Source organism: Triticum aestivum, chromosome 3A (assembly GCF_018294505.1).
Source record: "Triticum aestivum cultivar Chinese Spring chromosome 3A, IWGSC CS RefSeq v2.1, whole genome shotgun sequence".
Lineage (NCBI taxonomy): Eukaryota > Viridiplantae > Streptophyta > Magnoliopsida > Poales > Poaceae > Triticum > Triticum aestivum.
Genome location: NC_057800.1, coordinates 645,832,800 through 645,857,538, shown reverse-complemented (window position 1 = coordinate 645,857,538; position 24,739 = coordinate 645,832,800). Strand labels below are relative to the sequence as shown.

At 47.5% G+C, this 24,739-nt stretch overlaps 2 protein-coding genes and 1 long non-coding RNA gene across 4 annotated transcripts; all 3 read right to left on the bottom strand.

Annotated features, from left to right (window-relative positions):
• Positions 1–3,887: 3,887 nt before the first annotated feature.
• On the bottom strand, positions 3,888–7,506 carry LOC123062872 (uncharacterized). Its single transcript, XR_006429928.1, has 2 exons — positions 5,761–7,506; positions 3,888–5,621 (listed from the first exon to the last, which is right to left on the bottom strand). It is a non-coding gene; the product is annotated as an uncharacterized lncRNA (long non-coding RNA).
• A 4,478-nt stretch (positions 7,507–11,984) lies between these two features.
• LOC123062871 (zinc finger BED domain-containing protein DAYSLEEPER) lies at positions 11,985–15,515 on the bottom strand. The gene is made up of 2 exons (XM_044486555.1): positions 14,710–15,515; positions 11,985–14,505 (listed from the first exon to the last, which is right to left on the bottom strand). Coding segments are annotated over exons 1-2 (1,191 nt in total). The 5' UTR covers positions 14,712–15,515; the 3' UTR covers positions 11,985–13,316.
• A 1,616-nt stretch (positions 15,516–17,131) lies between these two features.
• Positions 17,132–20,770, bottom strand: LOC123062870 (nuclear transport factor 2). Of its 2 annotated transcripts, none has more exons than XM_044486554.1 (10): positions 20,531–20,770; positions 19,987–20,039; positions 19,768–19,905; positions 19,406–19,682; positions 19,008–19,333; positions 18,665–18,848; positions 18,465–18,586; positions 18,326–18,391; positions 18,184–18,247; positions 17,132–17,757 (listed from the first exon to the last, which is right to left on the bottom strand). In XM_044486554.1, the coding sequence occupies exons 2-10, from the start codon at positions 20,035–20,037 to the stop codon at positions 17,345–17,347; spliced, it is 1,641 nt and encodes a 546-aa protein (XP_044342489.1). In that variant the 5' UTR covers positions 20,038–20,039; positions 20,531–20,770; the 3' UTR covers positions 17,132–17,344. The 2 variants fall into 2 exon arrangements, with proteins under 2 accessions (XP_044342489.1, XP_044342487.1); XM_044486552.1 differs by having other exon boundaries at positions 19,008–19,339; positions 20,531–20,769.
• Between the last annotated feature and the right edge of the window lie 3,969 nt (positions 20,771–24,739).

Here is a 24,739-nt window from a genome sequence, read left to right as displayed (position 1 = left end):
GATGCATAGCTACGAGAGGAGAGAGTGTGTCTACGTACCCTCGTAGACCATTAAGAGAAAGCGTTTATCACGCGGTTGATGTAGTCGTACTCTTCGCGATTCGATCACGATCCAACCGATCTAGTGCCAAACAGACGACACCTCTGAGTTTAGCACACGTGCGGCTCGATAACGTCTGCGTCTTTTTAATCCAACAAACAGGGAAGGAGAAGTAGATGGGATTACAATCAACACGATGGCATGATGGTGATGGTGATGGTGGTGGTGGAATACCGACAGCGCTTCGCTAAACGTCGCCGGGACGAGGCGGTGAAACTACGCAGTAACGGGAGAGAGAGGGGCGCCAAGGGCTTGGTGTGTCCTCTTGGGACACCCCCTCCCCTCTATATATAGGTGGAGGGGCGTGGTAAACAGCCCCTCCAAGCCCTAGGGTGCAGCTAAAGGGAAGAGGACTTGGACCCCAAGTCCAATCCTGTTCCTACTAGGACTCCTTCCTTTTTGCCTTCCCTAGCCACATGGGCTTTTGAGGACTTGGTGCACCTGGCCTAATAAGGTCAGGGCGCCTCCCCGCAGCCCATGCTAGCCCTTGGGTCATGGTGGAACCACTTGTGGACTTCCGGAATTCTCCGGAATCTTGTAGAACCTTTCCGGTACAATACCGAAAAAACTTCATATTTTTTCGGAACCCAAAATATGACTTCCCATATATAAAGCTTTACCTCTTGACTATTTCGAGACTCCTCATGACGTCTGGGATCTCATCCGGGACTCCGAACAACATTTGGTTACCACTCATCAAATATCTCAATACTACTCTAGCGTCATCGAACGTTAAGTGTGCGACCCTGCGGGTTCGGGAATTATGTAGTCATGATCGAGACACCTCTCCGGTCAATAACAAATAGCGGAACCTAGATGCCCATATTGATTCCTACATATTCCACGAAGATCTTTTATTCGTTGAACCTTTATGACAACATATGTAATTCCCTTTATCTGTCGGACTGTTACTTGCCCGAGATTTGATCGTCGGTATCTCTATACTAGTTCAATCTCGTTACCGACAAGTCTCTTTACTCGTTTCACACCAACTCAACAAACACCTTCGGAGATATCTGTAAAGAATCTTTATGATCACCCAGTTACGTTGTGACGTTTGATAGCACATAAGGTATTCCTCCGGTATTCGGGACTTGCATCATCTCATGGTCGAAGGAACATGTATTTGACATTAAGAAAGCAGTAATAGTAAAATGAACGATTATATGCTATGCTAACGGTTCGGTCTTGTTCATCACATCATTCTCCTAATAATGTGATCCACTTATCAAATGACAACAAATGTCCATGGTTAGGAAACCTTAACTATCTTTGATTAACGAGCTAGTCTAGTAGAGGCTCACTAGGGACACGGTGTTTTTCTATGTATTCACACATGTATTTAAGTTTTCGATCAATACAATTCTAGCATGAATAATAAACCTTTATCATGATTTAGGAAATATAATAATAACCATTTTATTATTGCCTCTAGGGCATATTTCCATCATTTTTTGGTTCACTTAACTCCCTAATCTAACCAATACAGTTCAAAAATCGTTTTGGTGGGTTTCTAAGGTGGTTTGTGGACGTGGACTGGGTCAAAGCGGGTTGTTGACCAGTGTGGCCACGTCGTCGGGTGAGGATATTACATTGCGTGAAGATGGGGACGATGAGGATTTCTCTCGCGTCGCTGCAGAGAAGAAGGGGGAGATGGGGGTCTTGGTCTGCCGCCGCTGTCTTCTCGACCGACCACCGCCGCTGCTCTCGTGACCCACCGTCGGCACTGCTGCCTCCGTGACCCACCGCCGGCGCTGCTGCCTCTGAAACTTTATCTCCTCCCCCCCCCCCCTCTCTCTCCGACGGCGCCGCTCGTCGTGCATGCAACAAACATGAACGCAGCGACCACGCTTCATCCCGAGCCCGCACTACTGCGGAATGAACTTCATCGTTCGTCGTGCCCCAAAAAGCTCAAATGTTGGTTGAATCGATGAATGGCGCTCAGAATCAACTGAATCGAGCTCATCTTCCCCGATTCCGACCATCTGTCACCGTCGTCGATCTGTTGCATCTCGAGTGCTCCCGACCTCTGTGGCCTTGCTGTGAGCTCCATCCTATGTTGTCGATCTTGCAGACACGTCGCTGATGAGCGCCTCTTCGTCAAACCCGCTTCGCACGATGCCTCGCTCCGGCGGACGCACGGGAGGTCCATGCCCTCTCTATGGACCCTCCCAGCCAATTCCATCACTCTAGCATGCTCGCGGTGAGCCCCTGATGCGGATGCACCTCTCTCCCTTCTTCCCTATACCTTGTAGCGCCCTGCCACCTAGCTTCAAACGGCACTGCCGCTGGCCTTGACCATGCCCGACTCCGGTCATCCCCGCTTGTGCTAGCCACCGAGCCTATGACGTGTAGGCCCTTGGCCGGTTTGACCAGTTAGTTGCTGATTGGGCTGACTTTTTTAATAGGTGGGGTCCCTTTCTCACTAGTCAATACCGCTTTGACCATATCCACATTAGCATCTTATCTGCTAAAACCAGGCAGGGACCCTTTTTGACAAGTATGGGTTTGTTGGGAGGGGGGTAAAGGAGCCAAAAAAACATCAGGGAGTTATGTGAACGACCAAGTTTCTTCAGTGTAGTAAAATGGACATTTTTTCTTATAAGAATTAGATAATACCCTGCACGTTGTTGCGGGAATATTTTGTAATACATTTCAATGATATTTGATTGTATGAAATATGAATATTTAAAGTAGAACGTAGACGAATTACGACCAAATCCAAGCAAAACGACCAAGGACAGATCCGTCGGAGACACACCTCCACACACCCACCGACAATGCTAGACGCACTATCGGGATGGGGGCTAGGCGGGTAGACGAATTACGACCAAATCCAAGCAAAACGACCAAGGACAGATCCGTCGGAGACACACCTCCACACACCCACCGACAATGCTAGACGCACCATCGAAATGGGGGCTAGGCGGGAAAAACCTTATTCCATCTTCAGAGAGCCGCCACCGTCTCATGTTCCTGAGCAAAACACAAACCCTAGCAAAACACGAAGAAACATCTAAAAAAGGAGTCCTTCCGCTGGGAAAGGCCGGGGTCATGGCCTAAAAAAGACAAAGGCCACCGGAGACAAGGCTGCCCCGGTGGGAGGAGGAGGAATTTTTGTGGGAATCCCATCGCTATTTATGTTATTCAAATTCACTTCTTCAATAAACTGAATGTAGTACTGCAGCACTAAATTTGGTCAAGAAAAACACAACTGCTTTAAATCCTGCAAGATAGGATATATATATGGTTCAGGCTGTATATGTGTCTATCCATCAGACGTCTGATTTTAAATTTGGTTCAGGCTGTTTTTTCTTCCAATCATCTCATGACACGTGTGGTACTCAGTCCATCCTCAGCGAACAAAAAAACATCTGTTTTCTTCTCTTCCTCAGGTCGTATTCTGCCACCCTCTCTTACTCTCCACCTCTTGGACCTTCTAGGTTGTGCATCAGGCAGAACAAAAAACACACAGACGAATTAAAAACCCATTGTTCCTGGGCTGGGGCCAACGCCACACCCGCCCCAGACTGCGCATATCTAGCCTTTCTTCCTTCCCCAGAACTGAAGTGTGACACTGAGTAACACTGATAGCATGAACTTACTTGAAAGTCTTGCTTGTTCAGCAGGATAAAACTTATACTACATATAATGAATAACACGGATAAATGATCATCAACTCAAAATAGAGAATTGAAAGGGTACTCCCAAAATATTGAAAATGTTCAGCCCAAAAAAACAAAAAGAAACACAAACTATGGCCACAACAGAACAACTTACAAAAAAGAAAAGAGAGAAACATGATTACTGATCACTTAATAATCAAGTGCCACACACAAAAAGCACAAGAAGGCAATATACATAGTTCTTGACGGTGAATACCACCAAATAAAAAAAGAAACAAAGCATAGTTCGTCAATCTTCTGGCGCGACAAGGATAACAGACAACATAACAAACTGCGGTAACTTAAAACAGCCTTATTCCTGACAATCTCATAATTAGACCTCGTTGAAGACAACCATCATCCATCGTATTCAGTTCGTCCAGTGCACTGTTCCTGATGGTGATTAGCACCGCTCTCTCAATGCTTGGTAGTTCTCCTCCGGGAATTCCTCTCGGCCATCCTTGTTGAAAAGTGATACGACCATCTCCTACTGACTTGTATGCGGCAGTGCTTACAATCCCTCCTCCAAGGCATAGTCCAGCCATGCTTGCCGTCGGGGTGGTCCTCAAGTTGGAGGCTACCTTAAAAGGGCATCTACATGATGACAACTTGGCAGCTAATATCACTTTTGAAACTACCAAAAAGCAGGATGAAATAAAAATGAGCAAGTTGTGTAGATAGAATGATGAAGATAACAAAACTGAGGTCATAGACAAAAAAATGATGCCAAATCAAATCTTTAACAAAACCAAAAGTTACAATGAAGATGACTGAGGACAAACTAAGTTCATAGACAAATCTGATCATGCCACTTTTTACTTTACCAAGACAAACAATGACTAAAAAGGGACTGAAGGGTTTGCACTAAAGATTAGTTATCTAACAGCAAAAGAATGATCCATATCAAGATAATGAACATGGATGGAACTGAAGAATAATTAAATATACAGCGAGAACGATAACTGAAGACTAAGGGATGAAAGACAAAGTTAACTAAAAGGAACGAGTAAGAGTGGAAAACAAAAAATTAAGGACAAATTCTATCATTACAATGTCTCGAGACCGACGACAACTAGCACACAAAGAAAATTTGGATCACAAGTGAAATGAGACACTGATAACTGAAACACAAGACTGAGAAGTGACTAGAAAATAATAATTTGAACTAAAAGAAGACTCATGACGAAAAACACAAAACAAGGACTCTGACTGAATATGAATGAACGAAGAGGTAAAATGAAAACTCAGGACGAAAGAAGATAATGAAATGACTAACTGAAGAAAATGAGTAAATCAACCACATGACTGAAAACTCGGACAAAACTGAATACTGACAAATGACACACTGAAAACTGGAAAACTGAAGAAAATGACACCTAACAATGAAAATGACACCTAACTACCGACAAAACTGAAAAAAAGACACCTAACACTGAAAATACCGACAAAACTGAATAAAATGTCACTTAACAATGAAACTACTGAAACTGAAGAATGAAATCCTCATGTGAGGAAAACTGAGACTTTGAGTTTTGAGACTAAGAATAAAACTGAGAGGAACAATGGATTATATTGAAATAAAGATGGCATATACTGAAACGTAAACACTATATGATGGACTGAAATAATAAATAATGAGGCTGAATACTGAAGCGCTAAAAGCCGATCCAAAGAAAAACTGAGGACTGATGAAATAAGCACTGACGAAAGGGTACTGATAAGAACAAGGAACAACACTGACGAATGAACAATGACTTAAACTGAAGAGAGAGAAAATGTCCTCCCTTCCCTGAGATTTCCATTTTTCCTACATGTTGCATTCTCTCAACACCCCCGTGTGCCTATGTGTGAGACACACTGCAGGGAGAAAACAAAGGCCAACAAAATTTAGCTCGATTGAAAAACAAAAAAATGATTCTGCTTGCAAAAACTAGTCATATGCATAAATAAGTTTATACATAAAAAAGAATTTGTACTAGAGTTAGATAAGGCTTACTTGTGTCCTTGCTATTCTACTTGAGAAGAACTCAAAGAAAAAATGTGATCACCTTCCTGCAGAAGACTGAAAAAAGGCTAAATTTAAATTGACAAGTCTTAGAAAATAAACATCAACAATGCACCTGACCTGAACCCAGCAGGATGAAACCTGACTGAATTAACAATTCTGATAATTGATCATGCACCAAATATACTAAGAAAACAATTATAAAACACGAACTGAAAAATAATAAACTGATAGCTTAATTAATACTCCCTCTGTAAAGAAATGCTAACACTCTTATATTTCTTTAAAGAGGGAGTAGGTTCAAACTGGCTGCTAGCCACACACATGAGTTCTGAAAAAGATACATCGGTGTTGTTATTCTTTCAGGAATGAATAGCATGGGTGCTGCCTATGTGACACCCTAATTAAGTGCCCATAACTAAAATGAAAAACAGAAAAATAGACATACTGAAACCTGAAAATGACACCTTCTGCAGACTGAAGAAATGACACCTTCTGGAACCTGAAACTGACGCCGCTCTTTGTTAAAGAAACTGAGACCTGAAGAACTCGGGTACAAATACTACACTGCTAAAACTTAAAACTGAAACTGAATACTTGGGGTCCAAATATTGAATCCTGTACTTGGTTGCAGATACTACACTTGGTCCTTGATGCAGCTAAGATGAACTTCCAGCGATCAGTTTTCGGAAAAAAGAGAGACTGGAGACAGCAAAAAAATAGACTGAAGAAACACTAGAGTGAACTGGAGATACTGATAATAATAACACATGATGAGTGAACAACTGAACAATGATGCATGCTCTCTGAACATTGACCGATGAGTCAACTCTGTGAACATTGACTGATACTAATGGGCATGATACAGAATTTAGACTAGCAGAAGATGTGGCGACGATCTGAACAATTACTAAAACTGAAATACTGAAAGTGAAGAGAGAAGACACTATTCAACTAAATGGAACATTAATGAAATGAGAGCCAAAGATTTTGGAAGCTGCATTTCAGAGTGATTGAAAAAATGAAGAAATGAAAGCTAAAAGACTGAAAATAAAGAAAAGACCCAACACTGAACAACTATGAAGAAGTACACTAATGACTGAAAAAACAAAACTGTCTGAAGACTGATATATAACTAAAATCTCAGGACTGAATGACTAAAGAATGATGTAAGCTTGAAGAGTGAGCAACATAAGAGCTGAGAGCACTGAGCATTTACGAAACTGATGAATTATTGTGATAAATAAGTGAATCAACTACATATTAAAATTTCAGGAGCGTTCCTGATGAACTAAGCTATCACGAACATTCCTGGCCAAACAACCAACTAACTGAGTGACACCTGCGACGACCATGACGAACTGAATCGAACGCGCGGAGAGGCATATCACATCGAGCAACACACGGACAAATTGGGCAGAGCGATAACAGCAGGGAGACAGGGGGAAAAGTACCTTGCTTCCCACCGCGGCGACTACTACCTCCCCCATCGACGGGCGCTGGTGGCGAGCACGACGGGAGAGCTCCCCGAGCTCCCTCCAGACCAACATCTCCTGTACCTGTGGTCATCCCTGTGAAATACGCCTCCCGCAATCAAGCGCTCTTTGCTGGGGACCCGCCGCGCGCCATCTCCGCCTGGACGACCTGCTGCTAATCACCGGCGAGGAGCCCCACCTTCCCTCCGCCGTCTCCGCCCCTCCTCCGTCAATCCCCTCCTCAGCCAAGACAAAAGTAGCCGCCCCCCACCGACTGAATGGAAAACTGCGACAGGATGACCCGGTACGCCGAGACTGAGGACAAACCAACGCACAGAGATTTGTGTGGATCCAACGGATAGAAAAACGACCTGAGCCGAATTTAAAAACAGACGTCTGAAAAATAGTAAAACTGTATATATATACTCTGCCCCTGCACGTCCTGTGTGCAAATTGAGGTCAATGATCGGGACATGCATGGTCCGGAGTCGTGCACGCGTAAAGCGTTCGCGGGATTATAAGATTCTCGAAACACGGTGGCGGGCAGTGCAGACTGCAGACTGGCGGTGAATCGCCGCGGCCACGATGACCGGCCCCGGTCGGAGTTCCGGATCCTTCCTCGCAGGTCGTCCTCGGCGGCGGTACCCGTTGTCCCAACTCCCAACAGGAGGAGGTTCAGGCTCGGACCACGGCGGCGGTGCCCGCCGACCTCAGTGGAGGCAGGTCCCGTCTGTGAGGCTCCCCGCCGTCCTCAGCGGATGCGGTTCTGGCTTGACCCTCGTCGGCTCGCCGGCGGCGGCAGAGGATCCCACCTGTGTGGCGTCCGCGCCTACGTCGAGCGGCGGACGGAGGCGGCGTTGGGCGCTGGCGGAATGGGATGCCACTCCCACTGGCAAGGCGTCTCGCGGCGCACTTGGGAGTGAGGAAAGGCCGCGATGTATGGAGCGTAGCAGGGGAAAGCGTGTGCGGCACAGCGGCAGTTCGCGACCGTGACTTCAGAGGGGAACAGGGGAGGCTGCGGCGTGCGGCTCTCGGCACTGTTCGCCTGAATCTCCGATTCTCGGCCTTTTTTTTTTTGAGAATCGATTCTCCGCCATTAGACGAAGAGAATTGAGTGGACAAAAATCCGATCGGTGCCATAGCTTATAGCTCCTTTATAAACATATAAACAAGAACCAGGAGCACATTTTTTTATATCTATAAAAAGTAAGTACTTCACTGAAAGACATTGGTACATCAAGGACTGACTTCCACTCCTGGGCCTCTGCATAAACTTTTTTTTCCCCTTTGAGCTTGCCTCTGCATAACTTTGAATGTAAGTAAGACAATTTGTATAGGAGATTACACTCTCGGGGCTTATTGGCATAACAAACTCGTAAAGGTTACCAGGGCAATTCACGGGCCACGCACGCGCATGGCACGCGGCCGTACAGCAAGCCACGGCCGTCGTCGACTCAGTTGAAAACGACGGTGAAGCCGCCGAGCCCGCTGGCGATCACGAGCGGGACGACGGACGCGTAGAGGATCACCTTCCCCTTGCGGCGGCGAGCGGGGACGTCGCCGGAGATCCAGAGCGCGGCCCACATCTCCGCCACGCCGGCGACGAAGGCGCCGCCCAGGCCGAGGAAATAGTACGCGAGCTCCTGGCCGCCCGGGCGCCTGAGCACGGCCGCGTAGGTGGCCATGGTTGCGGTGGCGAGGCCGACCCCGAGCAGCGCCTGCGCGAGCCTGGACGCGCGAGCGCTGTCGTCGCAGGCCTCGACGATCGCCTCAGGGTCCATGCCGAGCAGGGAGACGTTGCCCTGGATGCTGAACGCGGCCATTACCCTTGATTGGCGTAAGCTGGCCTGCTTGGAATCTTGGATGAATGGGAAGGAGGTGGCAGGAGGGAGAGAAAGAAGAAGGTCGAGAGGAGCTGGGGAGTGGCGGCTGTGGGCTTGCCGGCTCCGGCCTTTTAAGGTACAACCAGATCGGGCTCCCGGGCTTTCGGGCTCCCGCGCTTTCTCGGCCTTCTGATTTAATTCGGGCTTTCGGGCTCCTGGACTGTTTTGCCTAGTTGATTTAGCTCTATCGGGCTCCTCCTCCCAGAGTAAACAAAGTTCGGTCGGCGGCTGTGTATTTTGTTCGGGCTTTCGGGCTCCGCACGTGCAACCACTAAAGGCTGGTAGTATTCCTCAAAAAGAAAAAGAAAAACCACTAAAGACTGTCGCTTTTTGTCTCATAAAAAAAACTCGGCTGTCGCTTTAATGGGTCCACATGCACGATCCTCATTCGCTCTCGGAGATCATGCAGCCTTGACATGGACCAAGATGTAGGCACTGATTATTTGTCTGTTGCCAGATTTTGGCTCTCAAACAAAAAAGAATCCTTCCTTAATATAGCATGTGTAGTAACCATATGGAGCATATGGAAACTTAGAAATTCCATTACCTTTAACAATGCCATATGGTTGTTGTCAAACATGTTTCAGGGAAGATGTTGAGTTTGACCAAGATCTAGGCGATATTGGTTCCGGAACAGGAGAAAGAAATTTTGGGGGACTTTTTGAGGTTCTTAACGGAAAAAGTGAAGGCGCCTCTAACCATCAAGAGTGGCTGAGCTGGGACAAGCTGCGCATTGTGAGGAAGGATTCAGAACTGGGCTCGCCCGCTTCCACTTCAAACAAGCTTGCTCTGAGTGCTGTGATGTTCAGCCCTTCATGAGTTCTTCAGCTGACATGGTCCCCCTAGCCAGTTGCAGCCCCTCCTCTGAAGGCCAGGAGGGCTCTCAGCCTCTTCGAGTTGTTCTCCACCTGATGTGGAACTCCCCCCCCCCCCCTCCCCTATGACTTAAGGGGTAATGTTGCAGTAAACTTTGTCTCCTGTTCTTTTCCTAATCATGGCTTATTGTAAAACGTTGATCTAGTAGTATCTCTCTGGCCGCTTTGTGCCATGAAAGGATTAACCTTTCTAGGGGTAGTTTTTCTTGGTTTTCAGCGCATCCTGCTACTATTTAAACATGTGGTTCTCGTTATATTCAATATAATGGAGCCGTGGACTTGGTCCCTTTTCCTCTAAAAAAACATGGACCAATTAATATTGCATTCTTTCTACGCAAAAGTGTGTATTAAAAAACTGTGTATTCACGGCCAACTCTAACAGGGTTGTCATATGTGTAACCAGTCGTCGTGACAGGCAGTTTTTGATGAAAAAATTGGGATGTCGGAGTCATCATCCAATCGTTATATTTTTGGAAGCCACTCCAAATCGAGAATGTATCTTCTATATTGGGAGACCATGGCGGGATCTTTGGAGGGAACTCCATTCAAAAAGGGTTTGGCGCAAGCGACACTTCTCCACTTCCCACCAGCACTACTCCCCATCTCCTTGTTGTCGTGCTCCCTTCGGCCACCCGTAGTCCTCGGCGGCGACGCCATAAAATTCGCCTCGACCCCCGCGTCCCATTTCCCTTGGTTTGAGGCTAATGTTATGACTTCCCCGTCTGTCACACCACCTACCCCTCCGTCGGCCCCAACAAGGACCCGACACCGCCTAGACCAGCACCTCCTCCACATTATTGTCGACGTCTCGGGACATATCATATGCCGCCACCAACGTCGTGGACTCCAGGCGCCAACCTCTCCCATAGGCGCGGCAGTGTGTCAACGAAGAAACAGAGGAAAACAACGGCGTCCCACGTCCTTCCCCCTCCCCCCTTTGTCCAGGCAACGAGCGAAACTCAGGCTCCTACCCAATCCCACACAATCAAAGATTTACTGACGAGATAAAATAAACCTCCCCCCTTGTCTTGCATTTCGATTAGTGCGATTTAATGCAATGTGACGATGGAAGAATGATGGCATTTGTGCAATGTTTGTGTTTAGCCATGATTCTGTGCATTTGGGAGGATCGAGAGTCAATAACAAATCATTTCTAGATATTGTGATGTGTGATTTCGCGTGACCAATGAATTCGATCTTGATGGCGCAGCGGTAGGGCACTTTGAACAATCAGACACAGAGGGCAAAGATGTTGAATTGTATCAATTCCAACCTTCCAGTTCGTCTAGAAACAAAGCAACTCGGGCCGCAAACTACCCCGCGGAAGAGGATGTGCTCTTCCGAGGGCATGGCAAGACATCACCTTGACGCAAACTACACCATGGAAGAGGATGTGCTCCTACCCTCGCAAACTACCCGTTGTCCATCTTCTCGCACATGCCCTCTTCATGATATTTTTTTGGAAGGAAAATACCATTTTATGAATTACCTGGTGTGGCTAGTCATCCTTAATTTTTTTTAGATAACGAAAATATGAAATAGATAAGAAATATATATTTGAATGCATTGCTTTTCACCCATCACAATGCGATAGCGAAAATGTGAAATAGATAAGAAATATAAATTTGAATGCATTGCTTTCACCCGTCAGAATGCAAACAAATGGAAATGTATACTCCTTCCGTTCCTAAATATAAGTCTTTTTAGAGATTCCACTACAAACTACATACGGATGTATATAGACATATTTTAGAGTGTAGATTCATTTATTTTGCTCCGTATGTAATCTATAGTGTAATCTCTAAAAAGACTTATACTTAGGAATGGAGGGTGTACAATCCATACAACTATTTGCACATATGTATCAATCGGCGTGACCGTAGCTTTTATTTAGGGCATGCACGTATTTCTAGATCACCGATTTGACTACAACTAAAAATATATTATATGTCATCAAAAGCATATCACTAGATTCATATGCGAATGAAGTTTCTAAATATATTTTTTATTACATATAATACATATTTAGTTAGTTAATTTAATGATCTAGAACGACGTGCATGCCTTATGCACGAGACGGAGGAAAGTTTTAAAAGGTTCTTCGAAAGATGCAGTCCCGGTTAGAAGTTCGGTCCACCGTTCAAGGACTGTTGGAGAGTATACAATATTTGGATTATCAGCACTAACAGCTTGGAAGAGATGAACACAGAAAGACCAAGATTAGCAGGAAATGTTATGTCAAGAGCTTGATTAGTGACCTTTTAAGGACAAGATACATCCACACATGTAGGAGTCGTAATTCGGAGACCACTGTTGGTGCCACAAATGCAGAGAAAATCTTTGCCGTCCGTGAACTCAACATTCCACGGCGCGACGAGCGGACAGTCGAGCCAGGCCCGAGCGCCGCCGGGAACCACGACGTGGAACACAGAGCTGAAGTCCGGTGTGGCCGCAATCACGTCAGGAACTGCACCATGGGCCCAAGGGATCACAGGGAAGCACCAGACATCGTGGCCTTCTTTCTTCCTCCTTCCGTGTATCATCTGATGTTGCAGACTTGCAGTTGCCAACTCCGATGAAACAATTTTCCAAGAACGAGATATTCCTGACTCCATGTGGCTTCAAGGGTCCGTCAGCTACAGCACTTCGCCGCCGCCATCCAACACACCATATATATGCACCTCCAGGGTATTCTCATCGTCTATTTGGAATAGCCACGAACCTTGTTCCCAATCAGGGACATTTGTTCAGGAGATAGCTTGCGGCACGCGGGAATGGCCAGCGCAGCCCTTGCCATCCTAGCCAGTGTCGGGTAATTCGATACGCTGGCCTTCCACCAGCTCAGAACGTCGAAACCTCTTGCGCCTTGGACCGGGGGATCTTCCAGGTAACGATCAAGCTCTGTTTTAGTTACTACCTCTGAACGGCAGTACGCATCCCATGCCTGTTCCAACTCATGAGCACTGCCGGCAGTCTCCTCCGTGGCACGATTTGGATTTCCACCGTCTTTACTAAAAGAGGCAAACAGACGACCCATTTCTTCTCTCACCCTGCAGACGTACTCTTCGCCCGAGGAGCCGAAGCCGAAGGCCCTGTTGAAAATGAAGGCGACGAACTTGAGCTTGTATCGGGGGTCTAGCGCAAACGGGATCGACCATTTGAGGTACGAGTTCCGTATTCCCAGGTCTAAATTTCCCTTTGCTCTTCCAAGAACTGCCGCAACATCGCTGACAAAGCAATTGCTGCCCCCGTAGAGATGTTCTCTGCTGGCTCGATCGATTTCAGCCTGCAGGGTCTCCCTCACCTTGAACAACTCAAGAAGGACGATGTTTGAGGTCCGAGATTGTTTTGGTGGCGCGATCTATTCCCCTCCAAAGCCTGCACAGCAGTTTGTCGAACTCCGAGGAAGAATACTTTTGGAAAACCTGCAGCGAAGAGTAGCACGAGTACCACTTCTTGTGGTACGGCAGACGGCAGTCGAAATCAAGCTGCGAGCGGAGCTCTTCGAACTCGAGCCCGGGCTCCCCCTCGACCGTCTCCTCTGCGTCGCTGGCGAAGGGATGTGATCGTAGGTTGTCGCAGAGGTCTTCGGCGACGGAGCAAAGCAGAGTGTCCGCGTAGGTGTCGCCGCAGCAGCAGCTCACGCCGCCGCAGACGGCCTGGAAGCTCGCCTTCTGTAGGTAGGGCCTGAGGCCGCCGATCCGTCCGACGGTGATGCTGAACAGCCTGTGCAGAACAGAGTGGCTGGATATCCTCTCGACGAGCACGTTGTAACGGTCTGTGCCGTGTAGGACAACCCCGCCGGTGCCCAGCAGCGGCATGCGGCTCATGTACTCCGGCGCGACCAAATAAGCGTCGATGATCATCTGGCGGTGATGCCAGCCTTCGTCGATGAAGTGGCAGGCGACGTACAGGACCGTCCCCTGAGCGGTCTCGGCTGCGTCTAGTGCTAGGTTGACTTGTCCGGAGGTGCGCTCGAGCTCAGACTCCAGGACCCTCATCGTTTCCTCGAAAATACCGTCGCAGCTCAGCTGGATGGCGTCCCGCGAGGGCACCTCGAAGCCCGGGTTCAGCCGGCACACGAAGCTCCTGAAGCTGCTGTCCTCGACAAAGGATGGGTCGTACGAGTGCGACGCTATCATTCTGGCCAGATCGGCAGTGGCCTCCTTCCAATTGCTGTCAGCAGGCTTACTACTGCAGTCGAGTGACTGTGATTGTACGGCGGCAGCTAGAGGCTTTGGTGGTGGTGGTGGTGGTGGTGATCCTGGGCAGCTGCCTTGGGCGTGCCGGCGGAGACGACTGGTGCCGTTCCTGCTGGTGTCGGCGGCGAGGTCGAGACCGCACCTTCTGCACCTCGCTCTCTCCTCCCCGTCGGAATTCGTGAAAGGTTCGAAGTGCTCCCACACGTCGGACCGCGGCTTGCGCTTGCGACCTTGCTTCTTCTTCTTCACCGCCACTGCTTGTCCCCCGGTGCTCTCCGCCGGCACGTGTGGATCTGTCTTCCTGCAAAATATCCAACAGGGTATCAGGAGGAAGCAGCTGTGGCTTTCGTACATGGTGGTATTACACCCGCAAAATTGGCGACGACGATGGCCGCAAATCAAGGGGGAAACCGCATGGATGGATGGTGTATTGTTCGAGAACCAAAAGCTGCCGATCCAAGGAAGGAAGAAAGGACGAAGGATTGGTCTGATCTGACAAACTTACATGTAGAAACTGTTGCCGCAGATCTTGATTGCCCTTTGCCCTTGCCGGTGAAGTCTGCGCGAGGAGCAGAGCGGAGAAGCTCTGCGCTTTCTCAGTCCCAGGCTCTCTCAGCACTCCTCTAAGAGTGTGTTTGGTTTCTGTCATCGGATGGAATGTAATGGGTCGGTTCCATCCCGTGTTTAGTTAGTCGAAGGAATCGGAATATGAAACAGCATATTCGCTGATTATGCCGAACCGAGGCGTTCCTCGAAAACGAGCGGACCACGCGGAACCACCTCTCTCGCGTGCCTCTCCCCGTCAGCCCTCTCTCTATCTGAGCCGCCGCCGCCCAAAACACTTCTCTCGCTCTCCGGCGGCGGCTGTACCTCGCGTCCCAGTCGTCTATCCTCTCCCATGGCGTGCAGCAACAGCTTGGAGGCGATCTAGCAGCAGGCGGCAGGCTAGTAGCCAGCGGAGCAACATAAACAGAGAGCAGGACGCGGTTGCCTGTTCCTGTCGTCATCGGTGGCCGCCGCGTCGTCCCAACGGATTGGCGGGTCTTCTTTTCCCGCGGCTTGTTCCTGTCGTCGCTGCTGTTGGTGCGAAGCAGAGCACAAGCAGGACGACAGTGTCTCGCCGCTATTGGTGCCTGACACCGCTCGGTTTGAGCGATTTGCCTGACTTCAGATTGATTTCCGGGAGCACCTACCTTGATACTAGTTGATACATTTGAATTGATTTCCGTCCGCAGCAATCTTCATACTACTTGATACTTCTGAATTTGACGGCGAGAGCAGCAATCTTCACCTGGTCGGCGACGGAAGAAATCAATTTCCCTTCCACCCTGCTTGATATTACTACGTAGTTGATGCGCTACTGTTGATGCTCAGTACCAGTACTAGTTGATGCGTATTTAATCACCGTACTAGCACTTGGAGAAAATAATTCTTCGTGACCTGTATCTTATCCTATTCCTCTAACCAAACGCTGAGACGGAACCATTCCGTTCCATCTCGTTAGCTCTACTGAACACTAAGATGGAACCATTCCGTTCCGATGGAATGGAACCATTCAATTCTATTCCACTTGGTTCTACAACTAAACACACTCTAAAGGATGGTGATGGTGAGCTACTGAGCCTCCATCATAATCTGGTTACATTCCACTTGGATGTCCCGCATAAATGGTTGGTGGGATACCCGCCCACACAGTGTATGCAGGCTACAGCGTATAGACGAGGGACTGCCGTGACCTGTCGGGAGAGCACTAGAGCAGGACGGGGAACACACGCCCTATTTTTTTTTACTTTATTTTTTGGCCTTCGATTTTGAATCTCTTTTATTATATCTTTTGATTTGATACAAAATTTCAAATTAAGATTCGTTTACGTATATGTTTTTCTTGTGGCGGGGGCTTTAAAATAAGACCATTTATGAATGTGTTTTCACCGGTTTTTAAAATTCCATTAAGTTTCAAATGCTGAAACTTGGTGCACGCGGACCACAAAATCACAAGTTTCATAACTAAAACTTAAGCTTGGTGTGCCCTCATCCGAAATGACTTTGCAGATCACGAGTCAATCGGACGGCTGGGCAGATGCGTGCCCGTGCGAATTTCCGATAACTTGTCCCACATGCACCTTTTGGAGGGGATTGGAAGGGCTGAGAGGATTAAGTCTCTTAGACCAATGCAGTAAGGTGCTTGTGAAAATAAAACATTTTTTCTCAAGCACTAATGCTTGTTTTTATGGCAGATTGTGTAAGTATGCATACGTACTATACAAACAAGTATTGGTGCTTAAGAAAAAAATCAGTTTATTTTCACAAGCGTTTTGCATTGTATATGGCCTTATACAAGCCAAAATCTCTAAGTATCCTTAGAGAGATGCTTAATAGAACATGGCCAGAGGTGTCTCCAACTTCTTTTGCCGGGAACAAAAGGATTCAATCGGGATCACCCTAATGGTTTAGACATGGGCCACATTATGGGCTATGGAATTGAGTCCTCTCAACTCGTTTTCAGTAGAAACTTACGTTCATGAAGACTGTCTATATGTTCCTGACATCGCAAATATAGTTAATGACAAGCATTTAATAAAATATCTATCTTCGAATGTCTATATGTTCCCGATAGTGCAATCTCGCATCTAAAGAAACCCTTACTTTGTTGGGGCTCATGTTGCAACCAGTTGGCACATGCGCAACTGCAGCCCCCTTTTAAAACAGGCAGCAATCAGTGCCGGGCCCCTGCTTGAAAGGGAAGTGGGGGAGAAGGGGCGGGGAAGGATTCAAGGCTTCAGAAAGGAGCCTGGAAATTTCCAGAGAACATATAAGGTGGAGATGCAGCGTCTGCATCATTCGGCCGCGATTTTCACATAAAGATAATAAGATAAGATAATATGAATGATAGCATGAACGGCAAACATCAAAAGACAGAGATGACATGAATGACAACATAGAACTTCGCTTCCACATTCCAGACCAGAGTTCAGATCGCCACAGTTCAATTTTCGCATCGCAACCAACCAATTGACGTTCACCAGCCAAATTCACCTTACACCACCAAACGACCAGCGCTAAACTCGTAACCAGTTCCAAAAAAATGATCTCCTATTCTTAGGCTCCCCTAAAACCGGGTTCCCCTGGGAGCACCTCCTCTATGCAGCAGCAACCGGTGTCTGCTTCGTGCCGTTGTTGACGCGGGTGTACCTCCCGGTCCCGTTCTCGTTCTGGAAGGGCCGCGGCTGGTGGAAGCCGTTCCCATTGTGGTGGTGATAGCCGTTCCCCTGGTGCGGCGGCCCTCGCCCGCGGCCTGAAAACTCGTTGCGGTTTCGGAAGTCGTTCCTCCTGTTGAAGTTTTCACTGCCGTCGTTCCTCCTGTTGAAGTTGTCGCCGTCGTCCCTCCTGCTGAAGTCCTCACCGTCGTCCCTCCTGTTGAAGTTATCGCCGCCACGGTAGCTCGCACTGTTCATGTAGCCACCTCCCCGCCCCCTGAAGTTGTCACCACGGTGACCCCTCCCGTATTGGAAACGGCCACCTCCGCCAGCATTCATGACAACACCATTCACAACTGCGGAAATAGTTCAAGTTAATCCATATCTCATAACGGATGCTGCATTCAAGCTAACAAAATAACCACACATCATCTTGAAAATAAACAAAAGAACCTCTAAGAAACTCATGGGAAACATTCCAACAACAGGCTTTCTTTTTCTTCTATATAATCAGCATAGATTGATTAAGACTAATACTAGCAAAAAGAAAGGACATTAGTAGAGCAGCACAACATTGCTACTTGATGCCACAAAGAACAGCTACTCCCTCCGATCCATATTACTTGTGGCTCAAACAGCACTGATATTAATATGGATCAGAGGGAGTACACAGATTTATGCAACACACATTTTTACATGCTCAGAAAACAAAGATGCATAGAAACCAAATTAAGAGTAGCATTGGTAAAGTAACAAACTAGAAAACCAGGAAGATTGCTTACCTCTCGTACTGGTTCGTTTCTGCTCAATGCCCACTTCAGTGTCGCCAATATAAAGTGGAGATGCCTGCATCACAGTAAGATACAATTATTACATGGTCTCACAGATACTGTAAAAAAGATAATTTGTCCGGTATAGGCATACCTGAATTGCTGCTTGCATAGATTGCTGGGATTCAAATTCAACAAAGCCAAAGCAGTACTGATCAATCTGAAGCAATTAAAGTAAGAGAATGTCAGACAAATAGCACCAGCTGGAGCCAAAACAAACTGTTACAACTAACCTTGTTGTTCCTAACTTGGATGCCGTCTGGCTTGATCGTACCAAATTTCTTGAACTCTTCTTCAACCATTGGGACAGTCGAATTGTAAGGCAAACCCTTGATGAAAATCGAAAAGCCTTGTTCTGCAGGGTATAATAATGATCACAGCTATGAACGCCAAAATGACTAAATATTTATACGAAGTCAAAGTCATAACCAACCATCATGAGAAGTTTTATTCTTGCCAACACTCGTGCCCGATGGAGTGCCTTCAGCAGCCTGCGAAGGCTTTACAGAAGATTTTTCTGAACCTTCAACAGCCTTGGTCGGAGGCTTGGTCGCAGGTTTAGGAGATGGCTTAGGTTTGACAACTGGAGTTGGTGGGCCCTCCTTCATGACTTTCACCTGCAGATCAGTAATTAGAAAGAACCTCAAGGAAGTCCACAAAGGCTAAAGGAACCTCAATTCAATTCATAAAAGCAATAATTCCATCACTTCAGAATTACATTATGAACATAGCAGTAAAAGCCTACTTGACAAATAAAAGATAAAATGATAACTCACAATTGATGCATAAGTCTTCTTAGTGACATCCTTCTGAGCTGGAGAAGGAGGAGGGGGAGAAGCAGCAACAGGGGTCTTTTTTGGAATATCCTTCTGAGCTGGAGGAGGGTTATCCTTCTGGGCAGGAGGAGAGGGGGGAACAGCAACAGAGGTCTTTTTGGGAACCTCTTTGGTCACCTTCACAGGTGGCTCAACCTTATTTTCAACAGCTCCATTAGCAGTCAGGTTACTTTGAACAGTTGTGCCATTAACAGTGGGATTCCGAACATCCACGTCGGCAACAAGGTCAGTAGTCGAACGCTCCACCACCACAGCTGGAGCAGGATCTGCTACTGTTGAAAATGTGAGTACACATGGGATTACAGTTGTTTTTAAAGAAATGCAATAAAAATATCAACCTGATTGAGCAACAGGCTCATCCTTCTGAGTTCTTCCGTTTTCTAGATTCCTTTGTGTTATCAACCTAAAAATATCATTGAGAACAAAATAGCCACCACCATCTTGTGGCGCCAGGAAGAACGACTGTGTAAATCGTTGGCAGAAGTCATCAACCATGGTTAATGATCCAGTAACAACAATGAGAACACCACCATTGTGGGATAACACTGCATCTGCAGTCTCTATCTCTGTCAAGTATTTGCTGAAGTCCATGGCCATAATTTTCTTGCTGATCTCCTGTTGGAATACAGGAGGTGCGAATAAGCATATAGTCAAGAGTAAGGTCGTACAAGTTGTAGCAACAAATTTCCATGGAACTTACAGGCAATGTTGTTACGTATTCCATGACACCATCAGAACCTGTCCGGCCAATCCTACTTGTGTCTTGATAAAACTTATGCGCCTGGTCTGGTGTCTCGTGCAGGATATGGTAATATTGCTCAACAAATACAGAGCAAATCTATACAGCAAAAAGATGTTGATCAAAACGGGCACTGGTCGCTTTGAATAGTCTATTCACAGGAGGCACGGAGAAACCTACCACTTGGGGACTTAAACGAGGAGCGGCAGCGGTTCCTGCTTGCGTTGCCATTGCTGAAAGAAAAGTATACATTAATGATTAAACAAGATAAGCAGTACATGGACACAAAAAAGGTAGCAGGATTAGAAGAATGATTTAGAGAAGGGACGATTGGCCCACATAAAAGTCAGAATATCGATCCAATCATCAACAATTCTCTTAACTACAAATCCAAATGCAGATTCTATAAAGTATGCACCCCGAGCATCTGTCCACACTAAGAACAGAGACCAAAAGGAGGGGCAACAAATTCAATCTACTCTAAACACCAACAACAAGAGGTCTGGCGGCATGAACCACGGAAATAGCATGTCAACCATAATAGACAAACTCTATGATAATCTCAGACAAGTACTTCTTCGACAATAATGCCCAGCCCCTAGGTAGATTACGACTATATACACGCGTGGACAGGAATCAGGGGCGGATCTAGATGGCGCGCCGGCACAGGTTATGAAGGTCAACGGGATTCAACTAATCGCTGGATGAGAAAACAACACCATACCTCACGGGGCGGAGACAGCGGCAACGCGATGTCCCCGACGAGGAAGAGCGGGTTCGGCGGCGGCGGCGACGCGGGGCAGAGGCGGGGCGCTGGGAGGGAGGGGGCGGGGGATCGAAGCGTCGGCGGCGGGATTGGGCCGCCGGCGCTGAAGCTAGGGTTTAGCACGGCGGAGAGATTTAGAGCCGCCGCTTTTTTTTCGAGGGAGATTTGGAGACACGGCCGCCTTGGTAGGGCTCGGGAGGAAGAGCCGGGGCGACTTGTATAGGATCGGCCCCTCGGGTGCGTGCTGGTGATCCTGCGATGCGAGCCGTCGGATCGGGATTGCGTGGCTTGGATCGAGCTGGATTCGGAGGCGGACTCGGGTTTTGTACAAACACCCCCTCTCCTACCAAAAATTGGGAGCAGGACTCCGGTTTAACCCCAACTTTTTTGGACTGAGATGTTTTGAGTTTGTACTCCGGACGGGTTTATACAAGACACGATTAAGAGAATCTGAAGTTGCCAAGACTCCCGTAATTTATGCTTTTTTATGTAATTTATGCTATGATTATAGTTTTGATGAAATAGGAATTTCTGCAGTGAGTGGATTGAAATGGCTCCTAATGAGCTTCTTCCTCTTTTACTTAAAGATGTAAGTGTTATCACCAATGAATAAAGAGGGAACTTTAGTTGTAAAAAAAAAACAGATTTCATGCCATAGTCTCTTAAGCACCATGTTGGTCTCTTCACGCTGCATACTCCGCCGCTCGTCATCCCATAAATAAATGAGCGTCGGTCATCAAATATGCGCGTGACAACGAGGAAGTTTACTGGCTTCTACTGGCGCCATTAATTTCAGTCACTCACTTCTTCAAAAACATCATGCAAGTCTTGTACTTCCGTTGAGGGGAAATTTAAAAATTTAAAAATGTGCCTGCTAACCATGTGCGGAGGAGTAACTGGTTTTCCCTACCTTTGGTTGCTATTTGATCGGTTTACCTATGACACCTCAAGACCACATGCAGTGACCCAGTGGTCTCTTTGCTTCATTGTCTTCATTCATCCGGGAGCCCTCATGAGCTCAAGTTATCATTTTTCTCCTCTTCTTACTCAGCGCCCGGCCACAACTCCCTCCAAGATGTTGGCCATTTCCCTTTGAAGAGTGCATTTTGTACTCATCATTTCAAATTTGGAGAATCACAAACTGCCTAATCACTAATTAATTGTTAAAATGAATAGTTCATCTCTTTAATTTATCGATAGAATTCTACTTTTATAATGATGAACTCTTCGATTTGTCTACGATTCAATCCCGGAACTCTAAAAATGGAAAAACATGCATCTTTATAAATTACACATCAAGAGAAGCATTTCCATGGGTTGCACGTTGTTGGGGACGTTCCCCAGCACCGAGACTCGGCAAGTATCTTCACCCGACCAAGAGCCAGGGGGCTCTATGGGCCAAAACATTTCCGGGTCATGAAGGAAACAAGAAGGCCCGAGATCTGACAAGATATTCGCCAGGAGACTGTCTTGTGGAGAAGCCTAATGGGCCGGCTTACGAAGAAGACTTAGATGGAAAACTCCCTAACTTGGGAGGAAAGATGAATAAGAGTTAGAATAAGATACGAGTTGAGAGTACGACCCGAAATCTCCTGTAAACCTAGGGACTCAACCTATTTTATATAAAGGGGAGTTCCTAGGACCAAAAGACTAAGTTACAATCTCTCGAGATCTAGGTTAGCGAATTCACATCATTGTAATCGAGATCTCCAGCAATAACAATCGAGCAGGAAGTAGGTCTTTACCTCCATCGTGAGGGGCCGAACCTGGGTAAACTTGTGTCCTTCGTTCCCGATCAACCCCGTTCAAGCGAACACCTAGTTGCGATGGCCTCCAGACTTAGTCCTTTCACGAGAACATCTGCCGTGACAAAACCACGACAGTTGGCGCCATTGGCACCAATAGGACTGCACCCGCCAATACTGGCACCTATAACCTTCGGTTCCGACTCCCTTATAGCAAACAAAGCAATTGTTTGTGAAGATGATTGACACCTACTAAATTCTCTTTATAGGATGTCTTGGACCCCGGTGTCGGTGTCAAAACCGGCGGATCTCGGGTAGGGGGTCCCGAACTGTGCGTCTAGGACGGATGGTAACAGGAGGCAAGGAACACGATATTTTACCCAGGTTCGGGCCCTCTTGGTGGAGGTAAAATCCTACGTCCTGCTTGATTAATATTGATGATATGGGTAGTACAATAGTAGATCTACCACGAGATCAAGGAGGCTAGACCCTAAAAGCTAGCCTATGGTATGATTGTTGTATGATGAAGTTGTCCTACGGACTAAAACCCTCCAGTTTATATAGACACCGGAGAGGGTTAGGGTTACACAAAGTCGGTTACAATGGTAGGAGATCTTGAATATCCGCATCGCCAAGCTTGCCTTCCACGCCAAGGAAAGTCCCATCCGGACACGGGACGAAGTCTTCAATCTTGTATCTTCATAGTCCTGGAGTCCGGCTGAAGGTATAGTCCGGCTACCCGAACACCCCCTAATCCAGGACTCCCTCAGTAGCCCCTGAACCAGGCTTCAATGACGACGAGTCCGGCGCGTAGATTGTCTTCGGCATTGCAAGGCGGGTTCCTCCTCCAAATTCTTCATAAAAGTTTGTAAACACCAAGAGTAGTGTCCGGCTCTGCAAAATAAGTTTCCACGTATTGCCACAGAGAGAATAATATTAACACAAATCTAATCTGCTGACGTATTCCGCAGCGTGACATCACACTACGGCCAAGCCTTTATTCGAATCGTTTTCACTTTTCCACCTCAGCGTGTTTTGCGAGGCGGTTTCCTTGGCACGTCTTGTCAAAGCAGAGATCGTGTCCCCCATTTACGGGATTCTCATCAATACGGACGTGGGTAACCCAACCGCGCCATTTATCACGGCGCTTGGGAGGCAAGCGAGTTTTACTAGGCTGGTGGGGACGCATAGTCGCATCCGCTCATATAAGGGGATAAGGATCCACCTTTTTACCTACGCCTTCTTCCTCCTTTGCCTATCCATCTTCTGCGCACCCGAGCTCCAGCGCCCAAGCCCGCACTTCCTACCTCAACCTTCTCCAACAATGTCCGGAGCGGGAGGCAAGTGGATGGTCTCCTCCGTCACGGAGGGCCATGTCAAAAGGCTAAGGAAGGCCGGATACCTGTCCAAAGACATCGCGCACCGGCTTCCTGAGGAGGGGCAGCTTCTCCCCACCCCAAGGCCCCATGAGAGGGTAGTATTTCTTCCCCACTTCCTCCGCGGACTGGGTTTTCCTCTCCACCCATTTGTCCGCGGGCTCATGTTCTACTATGGCCTAGATTTCCATGATCTGGCCCCGAACTTCATCCTCAATATCTCGGCGTTTATCGTCGTGTGCGAGGCTTTCCTCTGCATCCGCCCCCATTTCGGCCTCTGGCTCAAGACCTTCAACGTCAAGCCAAAGGTGGTGCGCGGCAACCAGGCGGAGTGCGGAGGTGCCATGGCGGGCAAAATAGCCAACGTCCTATGGCTCGAGGGCTCCTTTGTGGAGACCTTGAAGGGGTGGCAGTCAGGGTGGTTTTACATCACCGAGCCACGCGATCCGAAGTGGATCGCAGCCCCTGAATTCCGATCCGGACCCCCTACGCGGCTCACGTCCTGGAAGGAGACGGGCTTGTCGTGGGGCGACGAAGAAGAGGTGACCGGACTGCAAAAATGCATCCAGTCCCTGGTGAACAAGCAGCTCAAGCTTGTCAACGTAGTCCAGGTCATGCTCGTCCGCCGGATCCTTCCGTGTCAAGAACGGGACTTCAATTTGTGGGAGTTCAACCCGGCGCAGCACCGAACTCTGAGCAGGCTCTTCGACACGACGTACGAAGATGTCTGGAAGGGGCTAACCAAAGGCGCCGAGGCTCCCACATCCGCCTCCGAAGACCGCGGATTCAGCTCGCAGCGTCCTGCTGGCGAGGTAAAATATTTTCATCTTTACAGGATGTTAAGTTTTCTTCATAGTTTGACTCTATGCGGGATCTAAACTCCCTCACCTTTGACAGGATTGGCAGGCGAAGTCCGGACTGATTAACTGTCCGGCTCCCTTGCCCGAAGACCCAGCCCCTGCTCTCCTAGTGAAGCTGCTGGTTCCGGCACCTTATGTGGTGCCGGAGAAGAAGGCCAAGAAGAAGAAGGCCACGGGGACTCGAAA